Source organism: Phascolarctos cinereus, unplaced genomic scaffold, assembly GCF_003287225.1.
Source record: "Phascolarctos cinereus isolate Bilbo 61053 unplaced genomic scaffold, phaCin_HiC Scaffold_9;HRSCAF=440, whole genome shotgun sequence".
Taxonomy (NCBI): domain Eukaryota; kingdom Metazoa; phylum Chordata; class Mammalia; order Diprotodontia; family Phascolarctidae; genus Phascolarctos; species Phascolarctos cinereus.
Window position 1 is genome coordinate 16,698,173 of NW_027556402.1, and position 17,489 is coordinate 16,715,661.

A 17,489-nucleotide genomic window follows, 5' to 3' on the forward strand; every position below is an offset into this window, starting at 1 on the left:
TCATATTTGGATCAGAGGGCCTTCAAAGAGATGGGATCATTTGCTTTGTAGAATGTAATGCCTATGTGACAAAAGCACAAAGCTAGATTTTGATTAATAATATTAAAAGGTAGCACTTATTTAATGGTTTGAAGTTTGCAAAACACTTCACAGATATTTCATTTTATCCTCACATCAATCCAGGGAGGCACATGCTATTATTATCTCCATTTTTACAAATGGGAAAGCTAAGGTAAACAGTAACATGCCTGAGGTCATGCAGCTAGTAATATCTGAGGTCAGATTTGAACTTTAAGTCCCATACTCACTCTATCTACCAGGCCAATGCCTATGATATATGATTTTTGTTCATAGTCGCAAAAGCATTCCTGATAACAAATACTCCTTAAAACAGTTTTGCTTTACTGTGTTAGAGTATTCAAGTAGTAGAATGGGGTTAAATGCTGAATAGATTGAAACAATTTAAAATGTCAGAAGATTGAATCACTTTTTATTTCCACATTCCTGGCAAACTAATGAGTTAGCAAAATGAAAGTGGACATCATCAAAAAAATCTTTCCTCTAATTAGAATACAGAGCAGGACCTATGCCTATTATTTTCTTTCTTTATTAAATACATTATCTAATTAGTTAATCTAATTAATTATCTAATTACTTAATTTTATATTTAATGATACTAAGTTTTTTTTCACAAAAGTTATTTCACAAAGGAAAATGCACATGATTAGCATAAGGTTATATAGCATTAGAGTTCTAAGAGACTATAAAGTATTTAATACAACCCCCCATTGTAAGGAATGAGGACTTCTGAGGAATGAGGAAAATGAGGAAACTGAGTCTCAAAGAGGAAAATGACTTATCCAAAGTCAACCTTTGAATTGAATGAGGAAAATTAGGTCCAATTTTCAGAGCTTCTTGTATATGTGTAAGTGTGCATGTGTGTATACACATGCATGTGAATTCATTTTTGTGATATTATTCTTACATTCCTTTCATACAATTAAGATCTTTATCAAGGGTCAGAAACAGATGATACTATAACAGTGATGGTTTGGCTTATCAGCCAATTATTCCCTCTGTACATTCCAGCTGTCTTGTTGTCCAGCTAAATAAACATTCTACTTTTGATCCCATTTGAATGGATTTAAATCTTGCCCTTAAAGATAACATAATGTTAGTCAGTTAATAAGATTTTATGTACTATATACTGAGGTTACATGGCCAATAAGGGACAGAGAAGGGAGCTTCTGGCTCTGTGTGCGTTTGCTACTTCCTCTATACCTAAAACTGGGAATGAGGCAGTCCCAGATCTGCCACTAATTAGCTGTGTGGGCAGCTAAGTGATGCAGTGGATAGAGTGCCAGGCCTAGAGTCAGGAAGACTCATCCTTCTGAGTTCAAATCTGGCCTCAGACACTTACTATCTGGGTGACTCTGGGAAAGTCACTTAACCCTGTTTGCCTCAGTTTCCTCATCTGTACAATGAGCTGGAGAAGGAAATGGCAAACCACTCCACTGTCTTTGCCAAGAAAACCCCAAATGGGGTCATGGAGAGTTGGAAATGGCTGAAACAATTGAACAACTCTTGGGTTAACCTCTCTGGGTCTCAGTTTCCTCAACCAATAACTGAGGGTTAGGTTAGACTATGATCTCAATGGTTCCTTCTAGCTATACAATTCTCTGACACTTAATTATCAAATACAGCTCTGATAACTGATGTCACCTATTTCCATTTCCATACATACCACATTCAACAGACATGAATCATGGCCACAGAAGCTTTTAGTTTCAGCATCAATCTGAAAATAAAGCACAAAAATATAGTTAATTTAATTTATAGGATACTTAGTTATGCAATAATATTAACAACTGACAGTATTTTGCATATCATAAAATGTAATAGAGCCTTTGTACGTACCCAGATCACCTTAGATGGAAAGTATCTCTGTGGGACAGGGCAGAGACCTATGCAGAGACCTACTTTTGAGAGAAAACAGCACCTTTCCACTGGCTATAGCTGGTACAAGCTGCAGTTTTAGAACTACTAGACTGAGACAGTTTCATTCTTTTCAGCTGCATGTAGGGAGTGAAGGTTCTGTTTGACCCATAGCACAGGCACTATGCACGGAACTATGGGATGGAGGGGAAAGGCTCACTTCCCCCATGCCATAGGCCTGGTGGCACCGAGAAGTGGGGCTGCAGTTCTGATTTGTTTCATTTGTACTTTTAGTACTAACTGCAGGTAGTGGAGTCCCTGGACCCAAAATTTTGAACCATGGAAATCTTGGATATAGGATTCCAGGCCTAATATTAAGTGATAAACAAAACAGACCCAAAACCCCAAGTGCCCAAAGCCCAGTTCTTATGAGAATGCTTCTTTTCTAGATGGAAATTCACAAAAGAGCCTTTGTGAGCTGTCCATGGTATTTAAAAAGATGTTACTCTCAACCTTGTGTTGTCACTAAGGTAGGTCCTTAACAGAGGTTCCCAAACTTACTTGGCCTAGTACCCACTTTAGAAAAATGAAAATGAACTTGAATTATTACCAAGAATATGAGCTGCCCAAAATGAGTACCCTTTATTGTTGTGCACTTTCATATCGACAAATACGTAAAATTTCATCCTAATGTGAGTGATCTTCTGTCATCACATATTTATTAATTTGCATTCTAGGGTGAGTCTTAAATAAAGCAGACCTATAAAGACTCCTGGAAAGATGATGTCATGAACACAAAGCAATCATGCAGAAAAGACAGGGTAATCCAAAGAAAATCAAGGCCTTAGGCACTGAGGTAATGAATGGAAGAGTTAAATGCCCTTACCTGTGTATCACAGTATAGGGGAGGTGAATTCATCAGACAGCACTTGGAGGCAAAGTCAGCCTGATTTTCAACCATCTCTGTAATACTTTGGGATTTAGCTTCAGGAAATTTAGTCTTAAAGTGCTCTGTCAACCTGGAAAGAAAAAAGAACATACATGTGATACATACACACACACACACACACACACACACACACACATACACACACACGTATATATACATACATATATATGCGTGTGTATGTGTATGTGTGTGTGTGTATATGTGTATATATATATATATATATATAAAATACAGCCTGTTTCTTTAAAGTATTTATTAAATTTAACACCAACAATGCCCAGGGCTTAGCACAATGCCTGACACATTGAAGGCAATTAATACATGCTTGTTAACTCATTTTCTGTGTCTCCTCTGAACTTCCTTCTGTTGTCTTCTTTGTATTTTTTAAAAATGTTTTTCTTTGGGTTTTAATTTTTTCTTAAGTCATTACCTATCCTCTCCAACCACAAAACTTCCTACTATCAAAATAAAAACCTTCCCCTGTAACAAATAGGTATAATTAAGCAAAGAAAAAAAAATTCACATTGACCACATCTGAAAACGTTTGTCTCTTTTAGCACCTAAAGTTCATCGCCTTTCTTTCCAGTTGGGCAGCATGCTTCCTGATCAGTCTATGAGTCATAATTGGTCTTTGCACTGGTCAGAGTAATCAAGCTCTTCAAAATTGTCTTTCTTTACATTATTGTAATCATTGTGTAAATTATTCTTCTGGTTCTGCTTATTTCACTCTGCAGCAGTTCATACAAGTCTTCCTAGTTTCTCTGAATTCACTCCTTTTGTAATTTCTTATGACTCAGTAACATTCTATTACATTCCTATGCCACAGTTTGTTCAGCTATTCCATATATAGCCTTTCCAACTACCAGCTTTCAGGGAGATCTGATTCCCTTCTCATGAAGGGACCTGTAGCTATGATTAGACACAACACTATCTGAGCATTCTCTCACATCCACTAACACAAAAGTCCTGGAGGAGGACTCAGAATACTCCTTATTCCTCAGTCTTACTTCCATGCTCTCCTGTTATCTCTTTCATTCAGCAATTTTCCCTCTTTTAAAGTTCACTCCCTCAAAATTTCCCACCTAACCCAAACAATGGTGGCTGAAATATACTGAACCCTAGGTTATTCTCCCTCTTTTCTCAAGGAGTTCAGGATCTGGCTCAGCATCTTCCTCTTCTCCCCAACTCCTGCCGTCATAATAGGATACTTCGATATCCACATAAAAGCTCCCTTACATTCCTTAACCTGAATCAGTTCTTCAGAATCCTTAAGTTCTATGACCTTTTCCTTCATTCCACTTCTATAACACAATGGGTTGGTCATACACTGGCTCTTACCATTACCCACAAGTATACTACTTACCTAATTAGGAACTCTGGTGTTCTATCTGACTATAACCTCCTAGCATTCTAACTAGGCCTCACTCCTCCTAACTCTGTTCATCTTCATTGAGACCATTGAGCTCTCCATTCCTTGGTACTTACTCAGGTTATCTTCTTTCCTTCCTTCCTTCCTTCCTTCCTTCTTTCCTTCCTTCCTTCCTTCCTTCCTTCCTTCCTTCCCTTCCTTCCTTCCTTCTTCTTCCTTCCTTCCTTCCTTTTTCCTTCCTTCCTTCCTTCCTTCCTTCCTTCCTTCCTTCCTTCCTTCCTTCCTTCCTTCCTTCCTTCCTTCTTCCTTCCTTCCTTCCTTCCTTCCTTCCTTCCTTCCTTCCTTCCTTCCTTCTTCCTTCCTTCCTTCCTTCCTTCCTTCCCCCCTCCCTTCCTCCCTTCTTTCTTTCTTTCTTTCTTTCTTTCTTTCTTTCTTTCTTTCTTTCTTTCTTTCTTTCTTTCTTTCTTTCTCTCTTTCTCTCTTTCTCTCTTTCTCTCTTTCTCTCTTTCTCTCTTTCTCTCTCTCTTTCTCTCTCTCTTTCTCTCTCTCTTTCTCTCTCTCTTCTCTCTCTCTTCTCTCTCTCTTTCTCTCTCTCTTTCTCTCTTTCTTCAACCTTATTAGAACTAAAAATTCAGACTACTTAGTAAGCAATCTCCCAAAACATTACCTGAAATATATACTTTACCTCTTTTTGTATTCAGTAAAAGTATGTTGAGAGTAATCACCACAGAGTTCTTCTGCCTTGGCTAAGAATAAGACCATTTCATTTCTTGCTAATGGTCTCTGCAATACATTAATAAGAAAAGGTTATTTCCAGAAAGGATGTGCTTGTGTTAAAACACTGGGCAATGTGAATTTGCCTACTGCTGTGAAGGGTGTTACTATTCTCCTGGTCACTCAGGCCCTTAACCTCAGTGTCATCTTTGACTCCCCACTCTTGCCCCATTAGTTGCCATAATCATTTTCCTAAGGCATAGGTCTGACCATGTCACCCCTTTTCCCCAATAAATTTCATTGAATCCCCATTACCTTCAAGGTATTAATCACTTAGTAGGTAATTAATAAATGCTTGTTGATTTTTTTTTTAGCTTTGAGTGTGTATGAATTAGATTACACTGTCTATGACCAATAATCATCAAAAAAAAAAAAGTCTGAGGAACCTTACCTGGGAACGTAGACAAGCCTCTGGCTCCACAACTTTGCAACATTCACTCAAAACTTTGTGCATTAAGCCATGTAATTTTGTGATGAATACTTCTGGAATGTTGGTTTTCCTCCTGCTTAGTTCATATGTGTATCTGTAGTGGGAGAGAAAAGGAGAGAAAAAGGCTCTGTGTGTGTGTGTGTGTGTGTGTGTGTGTGTGTGTGTGTGTACCCTATGTACCCATCTTTAGAATCTGTATGTACAGATGAGAGCTTGCTATGCAGACAGACAGACAGACACACATTGTAAAACCTTTTTAACCCCTAAAGACTGATTTGTAATGAGGTTATAACTCAAAAACAAGGGTTATTGCCCACTCAGTTAAATAACTAAAGGTGTTTCTGGGAAAAAAAGACTGGGAAATAAGAACCTTATTCATTCAATATCCATTTCCCCATAAATCATGCATTCTGAATAAACAGGTTTCTATGGTTTGCAGGTACACAAACAGAGAATGATACTACTAGATCCATATTAAAAGGCAGCATAGTGATGTGAATGGAAGACTGGCCTCAAGTCAAGAAACGATTGGGTTCAAGGCCTGCCTTGGACACATACTGGCTGTGTGATCAGCTCTCAGTGTCCCAGGGAATGCTCTGAGACTTGAAATTGCACAACCATTGATGATGTCCATTGGAATAAGAGTCTTCTCAGCAGAAGTTTCCTTCACCAATGAAATCATAGGTAGAGACCACAAGATCAAATATAGAAACATATTATGTATATCTAATAAACATGTACAATATGCAAGATGCGCTATATTTATTAGATTAGATATATAATGTTTCTTTAATACATACTCTATATGTATAATATGACATTATTACATTTATTAGATATACCCAATAGGTTTATATAATATATATTACATATGCATACTAACTATGGAGAGCAGCTAGGTAGCACAGTAGATAGATTGCCAAGCCTGGAGTCAGAAAGACTTGAGTTCAAATCCAGCCTCAGATACTTGCTAGGTATGTGACCTTGGGCAAGTCATTTAACCCTGTTTGCCTCAGTTTTCGCATCTGTAAAATTAACTGGAGAAGGAAATGGCAAGGCACTCCAGGATCTTTGTCAAGAAAACCCAAATGAGGTCATGAAGAATCAGACACAACTGAAAAATGACTCAACAACAATATGTTTAATATATGTGCATTATATTGATAATACAATTACAATGCAACAAACATATTATATATTTGGTATATACATATGCCAAACATATGTATGCATATATACATATATATGTATATTATATATATAGTATAAACATATATGGGCAAAAGTGATTTTCTAATGGTGAATTAAAATATCTTCTTAGATTCTTCCTCCAGTTGAGGAGTTCTGCCTTCAGTAGTCAGCCTTATTCTTAAGATGGCTTCCCTATACTGGCTCTTCTTTTTGCTCTGGGTAGCTGGAATGTCCCTTTGGCTTGTCTAGGGGCTGAACCTGACAGCAACTGACCAAGTCTGCTGTAGGCCTGCCTTCTCCTCCATGCCCCTCTCTCTCTCACTTGGCATCCTCATACTAACAAAAGCACAAATCCAAACCCTCTTCTATCATTCAACAACTTCCTAATTCACCTAATGGTATCATTCCAACCATGTCTATTTCTCTTCCACAAGGAAATGGTGAAGGACATTGTCAAAGATTTCTGAAATTCAGATATACTGTCTGAGGCATTCCCAGGAATTAAGTCATATTTTTATTACATTTAGCAGATGCAAACTCATCCTAGCTCTTCCTTTCAAATATGTTAAAAATGATCATCTAGAAAGTGTTTTTTTCATTATAATATCTTCCGTCTCTTATCAATTCACTTTCATCTAATAGTAGATTTTAATATACTGATGCAAACAGATATGCTGCAGATTGGTTGCACTTAATTAAATATTTGTTTGCTTAAGAGGCAATCATGGTGCATTAGAAAGAACACTGCATTTAGAGCTGGAGTTAGAATTTTGGTTCTGCTACTTTTAATCTGTCACTTTACCTGTCTGGGCCTCACTTTTCTCATCTGTAAAATGAGAGGGTTGGACTTTATGTCTGCTAAATTCTCTTTTAGCTGGAAGTCCAATGACTATCTTTGTCCTTAATGATTTAGGCCTTTGAACTTGAGCTAAATCTTATGACTAAAGACCACGACAAAGTTATAACAAAAAATTGTAGATATTGACTTCCTTCCTCCATCTCTCCATCCTCTTTTCCTCCCTCCTTCTTTCTCTCTCTCCTTGCTTCCCTTCCTTCCTCCCTCCCTCCCTTTTTCTTTTTTTCTCTCCTTCCCTTCCCTTCTTCCTTCCTTCCTTCCTTCCTTCCTTCCTTCCTTCCTTCCTTCCTTCCTTCCTTCCTTCCTTCCTTCCTTCCTTCCTTCCTTCCTTCCTTCCTTCCCTTCTTCCTTTTTTATTTATCACTTGAAGATGAAAACAAACTTAAAATCTACTTACCTGTCTATCGCTTTATTATTTTCTGTGTTGCATATCTCTTCATTATGGGGTTTGGCAATTTCTGGAAGTTCGAGAGTTTGGGCAGCTGGCATAGAATAAATGCACAGGAAAATGTCCATGGGGCTGCCTTCTCCACAACAATGTTGGAACCTCTTATCTTTGGTGGCTAGCTTCTCACAAACCTTCACAGTGTGTTCTGCTAACTACAAAAGAAATGGTAAGTGTTCACTTTTTTTCTTGTACTCTGAGATGGGAGGGGGACAGGCCCTGGGGGAAAGTGGTCTGGCTTTTCTCTTAGGTAGTACTATACAGTGGAAAGACAACTAGGAAGGATGTCGAATGACTGGGCCCTAGTCCTAGATCTACAACCAACTGTATGATTTTGACCAAATCTGTTATTTATCTTTTCTGGAACTTAATATTTGTCTAATAAGGAGATTAGATGAGATGATTTCAAAGATTCTTTCCAGCTCCATGATTTCATAAATTCTCTGTTTCTTGAAGCATTGTTGAGGAAATGTGGGCCACAAGTTCTACCCTTCAGTAGTTGTTGTTGTTCAGTCATTTCAGACTCTTTGTGATCCCATGTGGGGTTTTACTGGAGTGGTTTGCCATTTCCTTCTCCAACTCATTTTACAGATGAGGAAATTGAGGCAAACAGGGTTAAGTGACTTGGCCAGGGTCACACAGCTAGTAAGTGTCTGAGGCTGGATTTGAACTCAGGACTATGAGTCTTCCTGACTCCAGGCCTAGCACTCTATCCACTGTACCACCTAGCTGCCCCTGAGTAGTACAAGGACATTTGTCTGAGGCCACAAGATCATAGGTCATAGATTAAGGGCTGGGAGTGATTCTAGAGGTCATTTGGTCCTATCCTTTTATTTTATATAAGAGAAAATTAAGACCCAGCAAGATTAATGACTTGCCCAAGGTTACAGGGAAGAAGAATTCGAACTAATGTCCTCTATTCCCAAATTCAGCAATGCTTCCACTATGCTGCCTCCTAAATCCAGTTTTCAGATCAAGAAGGTGTCTCTAAAATATAGAGGTATATGAGTCTGGTTAGACTTGTAACCTGGAGATCTGCTCTGATCTAGCCCCCAGATATAGTCATGGAGGGTCCTACCACCAGGAATCCTGATCCACAAGGATTCCTGATGTGGTCACGGTCTCCTTCCCAGCCCCACCCTGTGGATCTGTTTGGAGCAAATAAAAACTCTGGGGATGGGGATGAGGGAAAATGGAAGGAACGTAGGAGATAGCAATGTTCTGCTCATGGTGAAGTCTGCAGGACCTTTGGGACCTCTCTGTATGTCAGGCAAGGGACAAAGTTAGCTTCATGTTAAAACACTCCATTTGACCTGTTGACTTCTGCACTGCCAGTGAAAGGAGGCTCCCAATGAAGAGACTCATGCAGTGGTATGCTCGCATCAACTCTCTCTGGTTCCTGAGGGACAGCCACTTAATTGTCAGCATCAGCATTTGCACTTTGGAAATCAGCAAATCAGGGCTTATCTATTGCTTTGTTGATCATCTCCGGGGGTGGGGAAGTGATGCAGAAAATGTTAATAATGAAGATTACACTTGAAAGTGTCTCTTGCAAGCCTTTCTTTTCTTCTAGAGAGTTGGTTAATACCAACAGACTCCGGGAACTATGCAAAATAAAGATAAGGATCTTGAGCTTATCTGTAGGGAACTCTCAGATGAGGAAACTCAAGCCACCCATGCTGATCAGCACCTTCTAGATTGAATCTGCTGCCTAGAGCAACTGAGCATGCTCGGTGCCTTCTCTAGGGCTACACATTCAGAGGGGGAGATGGAAGCCGGCTGGCTCATTAGCTAATAGGTAAGATATCCATTGAAAATGCAAATGCAGAGCAACTAATGAAAGCGATTTCATTTCCTCTTACCTCGTTGGCCATGCAGTCCTCAGCGATGGAGTGACAGCACTGAGAGAGGACCCAGTCATATCTTCAGCCAGTTGGACTACGTCTTCGAAATCAGCTGTTGGTACTTTCTGGGAGAACTTGACATGTAGCTAGACGGACAGATCGTGACTTTCTTAGACACAAATATCTTTACTCTTAATTGTTTACTGCTATACTATTTAAACAAACTATATTTATTTACTAGTGCATAGCATAATATGCTACACTACTTGGAGATAATACAATTATTGTTTCTAGCCCAGTGTATCAGGCCTTTTAAGGGCTACCCACTGAGTGTTGGGGAGCTAGGTGGTGTAGTGGATAGAATACCAGTCCTGGAGTCAGGAAGACTTATCTTCCTGGCCTCAGACACTTACTAGCTGTGTAACCCTAAGCGAGCCACTTAATTCTGTTTGCCTCAGTTTCCTCATCTGTAAAAATGAACTGGAGAAGGAAATGGCAAACCACTCTAGTATCTTTGCCAAGAAAACCCAAAAAGGGGTCACAAAGAGTCAGACATAACTGAAAAATGATTAAAATGATTAAAAATGATTAAAATCCTGCAGACTTCGCCATGAGCAGAACATTCCTATCTCCTATGTTCCTTCCATTTTCCCTCATCCCCATCCCCAGAGTTTTTATTTGCTCCAAACAGATCCACAGGGTGGGGCTGGGAGGGAGACTGTGACCACATCAGGAATCCCTTGTGGATCAGGATTCCTGGTGGTAGGACCCTCCATGACTATCTGGGGGCTAGATCAGAGCAGATCTCCAGGTTACAAGTCTAACCAGACTACTATTCTGCTCAGGTCTACATTTCTGAAACAGGCCTTCTTCGTAGGCCATAAAGTGACCTGAGTACAAATCCAAGCTCTGACACTGGGTCCTTGAGTGATCTTCTGGGCCTTATCTTCATATGTCAGATGAAGGCATTGGCTCAGGTAACCTCTCAGGTCCTTTCTTCATTTCCAGATTTAGGCTCCTAAGCTTTTTTGTGTATATGTTCAGTGTTATTGTATGCCCTCATCTGCACTCAATGGCAAAAATTAGTTTAGAGGCAAAAAGGAATAAGACACCCATTCTACAGAAGCAAAATTCTACTGTATCTTCCTCCTATTTTCTTGATATTTTAGGGAAAAGTGCTCATTCTTTTGTTAAATTTTCAGTGATTTTAAGAGCCTCTTTTCCTAACAACTTGAAGTGAGAATGTTGGCTTAGGGCCAGATGCTCCAGGAGGAGGAGGAGGGTGTCTCTCAGCAAGCAGGTTGTGGGTGGGCCCTCTCCACCCCAGAGCCGAGGTAGCTGCTGGAGAAGTATCAAAAGAAATCTTAGGAATCTCTGGGACATGGTCTAATGGAGCCTATTCTGAGAGGCTATCTTTCATACTTTAGGGGAACTTACTGAGTGTGCACTTTATAGAATCAAACAAATTTGTAAGAGCCTCCAAATGAGGATGCTCTTTGTCCGTTTTTAGGTGGTTGAGATGGGGAGTTATTTGCACCTGGCTTGGTAAAGATGAATTTCCTTTGCAGCTAGCTCACAGATGAACATCTGCAATGAAGGGGCTGAAGTTCCTAAAAGCAAATGGGCTTGAAAGCTTGGATTTCGGCTGGCACCCTCTGCCCCCACCTCTGTCACCCCTATGCCCACTCAAGGCCTGCCTGGCTTCTGAATAGTTCAAACTTCAGTTTTGAGTCTCTTCCACTACACAACTGTAGAGGTGTGGGGTGATCCATTGGTGAAATTTCAGCAGGAAGTTGAGACAGTTGTGGCTTGGGCAACAATGGCTGTCAATGCAAATAGACACACTGGGAATAGAGGGAGAAGTCACAAAGCCTGTGCCTCAGCCAGATAGGTGGGCAGAGGCAGACGACGCCCACCATCTCCAAGCCGGTACTTTTGACTCTGAGATTGGACCCATTCATGAACTGTACACCTGTCATGTGAGGACCAGTCTAACTTAGTGGAGAAAGACTCCTTACCAGATGAGCCACAGTGTACTGAGAAGATGTACAAATATTTAGTGGGTTGGGGAGAAATTTCACGCTATTCTGGGCCAGAGGCAGGACAAGTGAGGTTTGAAGATTGTTGCCCTTCCAGAGAATTTAAGCCTCACTGCAGTGCATAGCAGTACCACTACTAGGTCTACCTCCAAAGATGATTTGGGAAAAAGGAAAAGAACCTATATGTTTTAAAATATTTATTGTAGCTCATTTTGTGGTGTCAAAGTACTGGAAATTGAGGGGATGCCCATTAATTGAGGAATAGCTAAACAAGTTGTGGAATATGATTGTGGTGTAATACTATTGTGCTATAAGAAATGATGAGCTCAGTGATCTTAGAAAAACTTGGATGGGCTTGCATGAAAGAATGAAGAGTGAAATGAGAATGGTAATTTGAAGACAAGCATACCAACAATGTTTTTTACCTGAATCTTGTTTTCTTCGTCCCATAGACAGCAAATTGTGAGCAGACTTATTTGACATTGTGGTGAGTAGTGAGAGATGCTTATTCTGAAGCCTCTAGAACATTAGAGGGAAGTGTCTCATTAGGTGGAAAATATTATCTGTAAACACCATGAGCTATTTCTCAAATAGAAAACATTTACTCTGTGGTATTGACTTTGGATTCAACTCAATTCAACAAACATTTGTTAAGCACCTGAGATGTTTGAGGTGCTAGGCTCTGGGTGTACAAAGATGAAGAACAAGACAATCCCTTGACCTCAAGGAGCTTACAATCTACTAGAGGAGATACAACATAGAGAATGGTGTCATTGTAGGAGGAAAGATGGCAATTAGAGACACCTAGAAATTGACCTGAAATAAAGGCCAGGAGAAGATCTAACAAATAATGTATGCCCTCATATGTTCATACCCAAGTGGGTTATAAGCAAGTAAAACCAGAGTTCCTTATTCAAGGAGGCAAGTTTGACACCCAGATCTTTATTCCTTCATTCTCTCAACAATAAGCATTTATTATGCGCCTACTATGTAGCAAGCTGGGAATGTTAAGAACTAAAATGAAAAAATTCTGCCTTCAAGGAGTTTACATTCCATTGGACTCCCAGAAAGCTATCACTGAAATCTGTCAAGATTAGAGATCCATTCCTGGAATCTGTTCCTGCAAACATGTACTGTATTCACAAGGAAATGCATAGGTAAAAGGGTGTGTGTGTGTGTGTGTGTGTGTGTGTGTGTGTGTGTGTGTGTGTATGTGTGTGTGTGTGTGTGTGTGAATGCACATTTTAGGGATGGGAACCATATATGAAAACCATGTAATGCATAATGAAAATATATACTTATGTGAGGAAATCCATTCACGTATGTGGAAAATCATGAGAGCTCTGATCAAAGCATTGAAACAAGCAACAATGCAAAGAAGGACTTACCTCCGAAACAAAGCATGCTGTGGGATTGGCCAAAGTACAGCAGGTCCCTACCATGGACAGATAATTCTTTGTGTAACTAACCAACAAGGGGAGTGGAGCTTGCCCATAATTGCTTGAATATTCATATAAAAACCTGAAAGAAACAGAATGATTGGTGGTCTTGAAAAGGACAGGTTGAGTTTTCATTTTAATTACTTCAAATGAGAATTTCATGCATTCCATGAATTCGTGGGGATCTATGTGCACAAAGCAATCTCTAATGTGGGGTAAAATGTTCCTTTCCCAGGGTTAAAAGAAACCTGTTCAAGAGTTACAAGTAATATTTGATAAATAACTATGTTATCTTATTTAAATGAATTAATATTTTTATTTTGTTTATTTTATTTAGGTAGCTAGATTGCGCAGTGGATAGAGTGTTGGACCTGTATTTAAGAACACTTGAGTTCAAATCTAGCCTGTGTGACCCTGGGCAAGTCAATTACCTTCTGCCTGCCTCAGTTTCCTCATCTATAAAATAAGGATAATAATAACACCTCCCTCCCAGGATTGTTGTGCAGGGAAAAAAAGAGATAATATTTCAAAAGCACTTTACAAATGTTGAAGTGTTATTCTAATGTATGTAGTCTTGGTACACTCTAGAAATTATTTCCTTTTATATTGAATAAGAGGTATAGGAAGTTTTACTGAGAGCCAAGGGGTACAGGGGCCAGAAACTGGGGACTCTTAGCTTAAAGGAAAATATGTAAAAATGCTTAACAGATTTCTGAAGCCTTCGACAACTTGGGTTTGTTAAACTCCTTTAAAAAATGGTAATAGCTGAAAATCCTCAACCAACCTGTTTAATGTCAGCTACTACACACATAAGAAATACAGACTTACCTATATCTTTCAAAAAATGCTTATTTTTATTTTCCTAGGAAAATAAATATGGGGTCCTTGTGCCCCCACATAAATTACTAAGTCTAAATCAAAGTTTTAAATTCTCTATGGAAGCTACTCTATTTATAAGTTAACCTCAAGTGAAAAAAAAAGACAAACAGATTTTACTTTAATTAAATTTGTTTTTAAAATATTTGGAAGTTGAGGTTTATTTCTATTCAAGGATTGCCTATTGATCTTTCTGTTCAGTTCTGAACTTGTAGGACTTTGCTAAATGAGGTTGAAGATGACGTCTCCAGGGATGGTGCATAGTTTGGCTCTTAATTTATGCAAAACTTTCAAGAATGCCACAGCATGGCCAAATAGCTAGCCTTGGAGATAAGAAGACCTTACTTAGTTGAAGCCCCACCTCTTACACATATTGGCTATGTGACCCTGGATGAGTCACTTAACCTCTTAAGTGCTCTAGGCAATCTTTAAGACATAGAGAAGTGTCTTCCCTGCATGGGAAGAGGGAGTTTCCTTATTTGGGGGTTCCCTATACCAATGAAATCAAAGGTCCAGTCCCTACCTCTATCTTCTTTGAGGAAAACAAAGTTCACAAATGTAGGGCAGGAGCATCCTATTAACATGATCAATTATCATTGGATTCATAATATTAGAGAGAAGAAAGAAAATCTATGTGCTCTTTATGTGTAGGGAGTACAAAGTTGAATAAACTGTTCAAAAATAGGGAACTATAGTATAAAATTTCATTTTGGCCGAAGGATCCTGCACAGTTGTAACACACACACACAACCACATACATAATACACACATGTATATATCTATACACAATGTGCACACACACATATGTGCTATATATGTGTGAACACACATGTGTCCATATATATGTAAATCAAATCAGTTGGGAAGGAAGTTACTTGTTGGCAAAGCCCTGGGGTCCATCTTGAAGGAGTCACATATTTCTGTGTTTGATGGCTCCAGGTAGGTTGGGAACTCTTGGGGAGGGTGTGTGAGAGCTGCCATGCAGAGTTTTCGTTCAAGACCTTCTTGGGTGCAGCACTTGTCAGTGTCTGGGTGTTTAGGAAATGGAGCATCATTTTCACAGGACTTGGTAGCCAATTCTGAAGTCTGTTTTAGAAACAGGAAAAAAAGGCTAAGTTATTATTGCCAACTTTCCCGAACAGTAGTAGAGTAAATCTTTGGATAATTCTGATGTAAAAAAAAGTATAATAAAATGAAAGAGCATGAAGTAAGTAATGTTAAAAGTCCCCTCTATCTCTAAATCCTACTGTCTTATGGTCCTAGTATATTGTAAACACATTTCATCACTCCAAGCCAAATATCGACATTTAATGGTATGTAGGATAATAATTCACATTTTTACAATGCTTTAAGGGTTCCAAAAACCCCCCACTTTACTCATAATAGCCTTTGAAATACAAAGTACTAATCATACACTATGACCAGGTGGGATTTATATCAAGAATGTACGGCTTGTTCAATATTAGAAAAACTGTCCATATAATTAACCATAGCAATGACAAAAACTCAAGGCTTTCCAATTATCTTTTGCCTTTTCTACTTCTAAACTCCCATTTTTGTTTTGAAGTAGTTCTCAGGGAGAAAACTATTTCATAATATGATTGATATAATTCACAGCAAATTGTAAATGACTAGAAAATGCACATACATCTTTTCCCAGTTAACCTTAGCAGTTAATAACTCTCTGGTGATGGGGATGAGGGTGATATTTCCAGCAGGATTTTTGCTGGTATATTTTGTCCAAGCAATATTTCTCCTCTCCCTTTGACTCCTTAGTAGAAGAAAATGTGATTGAATTTCAAAACACATTTGAGCTCAATATTTTCTGACAATGATAAAAAAGTGTGATATGCTAAAAATTTTATTAATTTTTCTTCCTTGCTTACAGATATTTTATCTTGGATTGGTTTTGGTGTTTATTTTAATTAGTAGAAAGCAGATTCACAGTTAAGGGGCTTGGTCTTTTACAGACCTAATCACAGAAAAGAGATCTGATAACAAAAATGCATCATTCTGGGGGGATACTTTTATGGGCTATGTAGTAGTGTCTTGAGTGAACCAGAAAGAAAATAACAAAAGATGAAAAATAATGGACTGTGCCTTCAAGTGGCCTTTAAAGATCAGTTCAATAAGTCCAGGAAAGAGGCTCAAAAGGGAGTCCACCTCTTTTAAAGGTTCATGGAGCAAGAGAAAGGGAAACTACAAGAAGCTAGGGGGAGCTGAAAACCTCGCAGCATGGACAAAAGTAGCCACTGCAAAGAAAAGGAGCAGAGCTCTGGCAGAGAGACTGCTTGGGCATGAGCAGTGTGGGGAAAGAGAGTGCTGAAATCCCCCTGGACTAAGGCCCCAGGGTGATAATTTTTTCTTCCCTTAGGTTGCTCATGGAAGCCTTTTCTTCAGGGTTTAGTAATATCTATTTAACATTCCTTGTTTGAAATATTTGGCATTTCTTTTTAACAAATAGTTCTAACTGCAGGCTTTTGGTAGTCTAGGTGAAAAGGGCAAATAAATGGAGAGAATCACAGGAGAAGAGGGAGAGAGAGAGAGAGATCTAACGGTGAGGTGTTTTACCAGGACATTATCTCCGACTGGGTACTCAGAGCTATACAAGACAGAAACAATTACAGATCATTTGATACAACTTTCCCAGAGCAGAGAACAAATGTTGAAACTGGGAAACCTAGCTGGGCAATGAATCAGTAGTAGAGTAAGTGGGGCAAATAGGAGTGTTTGAACACGTCTGCTCATCACTGTCCCACAACTCTTATGCATGAATCTTTCAAGATTTTCCCATTAATATTTGTTTATTTTTTTAAACTTCCCAAACAGCAAATAGCTTCAATTTTCAGTTGTACTCATTAACTGACATAATTTAAAATTTGATTATATTAGTAATCATTTATTCAGAAGTAGGAAAATCATATATAAGCTTCAAGTGTCTGGTCTTTTGCATTTTCTCACTTCTCCTAACACTGATATCTTTTCACTCTCTGCTTCTCCTTTTAACTTCTTCCTGTTATACTGCTATATTTCTTCCTTACCTTTATGCTGCCCAACAAGTCCTAATGAAAGCCAGAAAAAGAAAAAAAAGCCAATACCTTTCTAAAAGTGCTTTGAATCCAGAAGGAAAAAGAAGGGGTCATGCATATGTGTATACACATACATAATATATATTTGTGTGTATATATGTACATACATATAGACACATATACATAACACACATGTGTGTATGGGTATATGTATATACACATACGTGCATATACACATATATATGTGTGTGTATAAAACTTATTCTCTTTCTCCTTATTAAATTCTGGCTGTTTTTCCAGGTAACCAGAGAGC

General features: G+C 38.8%; 1 protein-coding gene across 1 annotated transcript in view; it reads right to left on the bottom strand.

Annotated features, from left to right (window-relative positions):
• Nucleotides 1-17,489, bottom strand: part of GC (GC vitamin D binding protein) — a 47,218-nt gene that overhangs the window by 5,095 nt on the left and 24,634 nt on the right. The window contains 12 exon segments of the mRNA XM_078148290.1: nucleotides 1,745-1,798; nucleotides 2,822-2,954; nucleotides 4,939-5,036; nucleotides 5,419-5,551; nucleotides 7,902-8,104; nucleotides 9,812-9,864; nucleotides 9,867-9,958; nucleotides 12,258-12,306; nucleotides 12,309-12,351; nucleotides 13,221-13,353; nucleotides 15,023-15,038; nucleotides 15,041-15,233. Of these exon segments, the coding sequence (XP_078004416.1) occupies nucleotides 1,745-1,798; nucleotides 2,822-2,954; nucleotides 4,939-5,036; nucleotides 5,419-5,551; nucleotides 7,902-8,104; nucleotides 9,812-9,864; nucleotides 9,867-9,958; nucleotides 12,258-12,306; nucleotides 12,309-12,351; nucleotides 13,221-13,353; nucleotides 15,023-15,038; nucleotides 15,041-15,233 (1,200 nt within the window).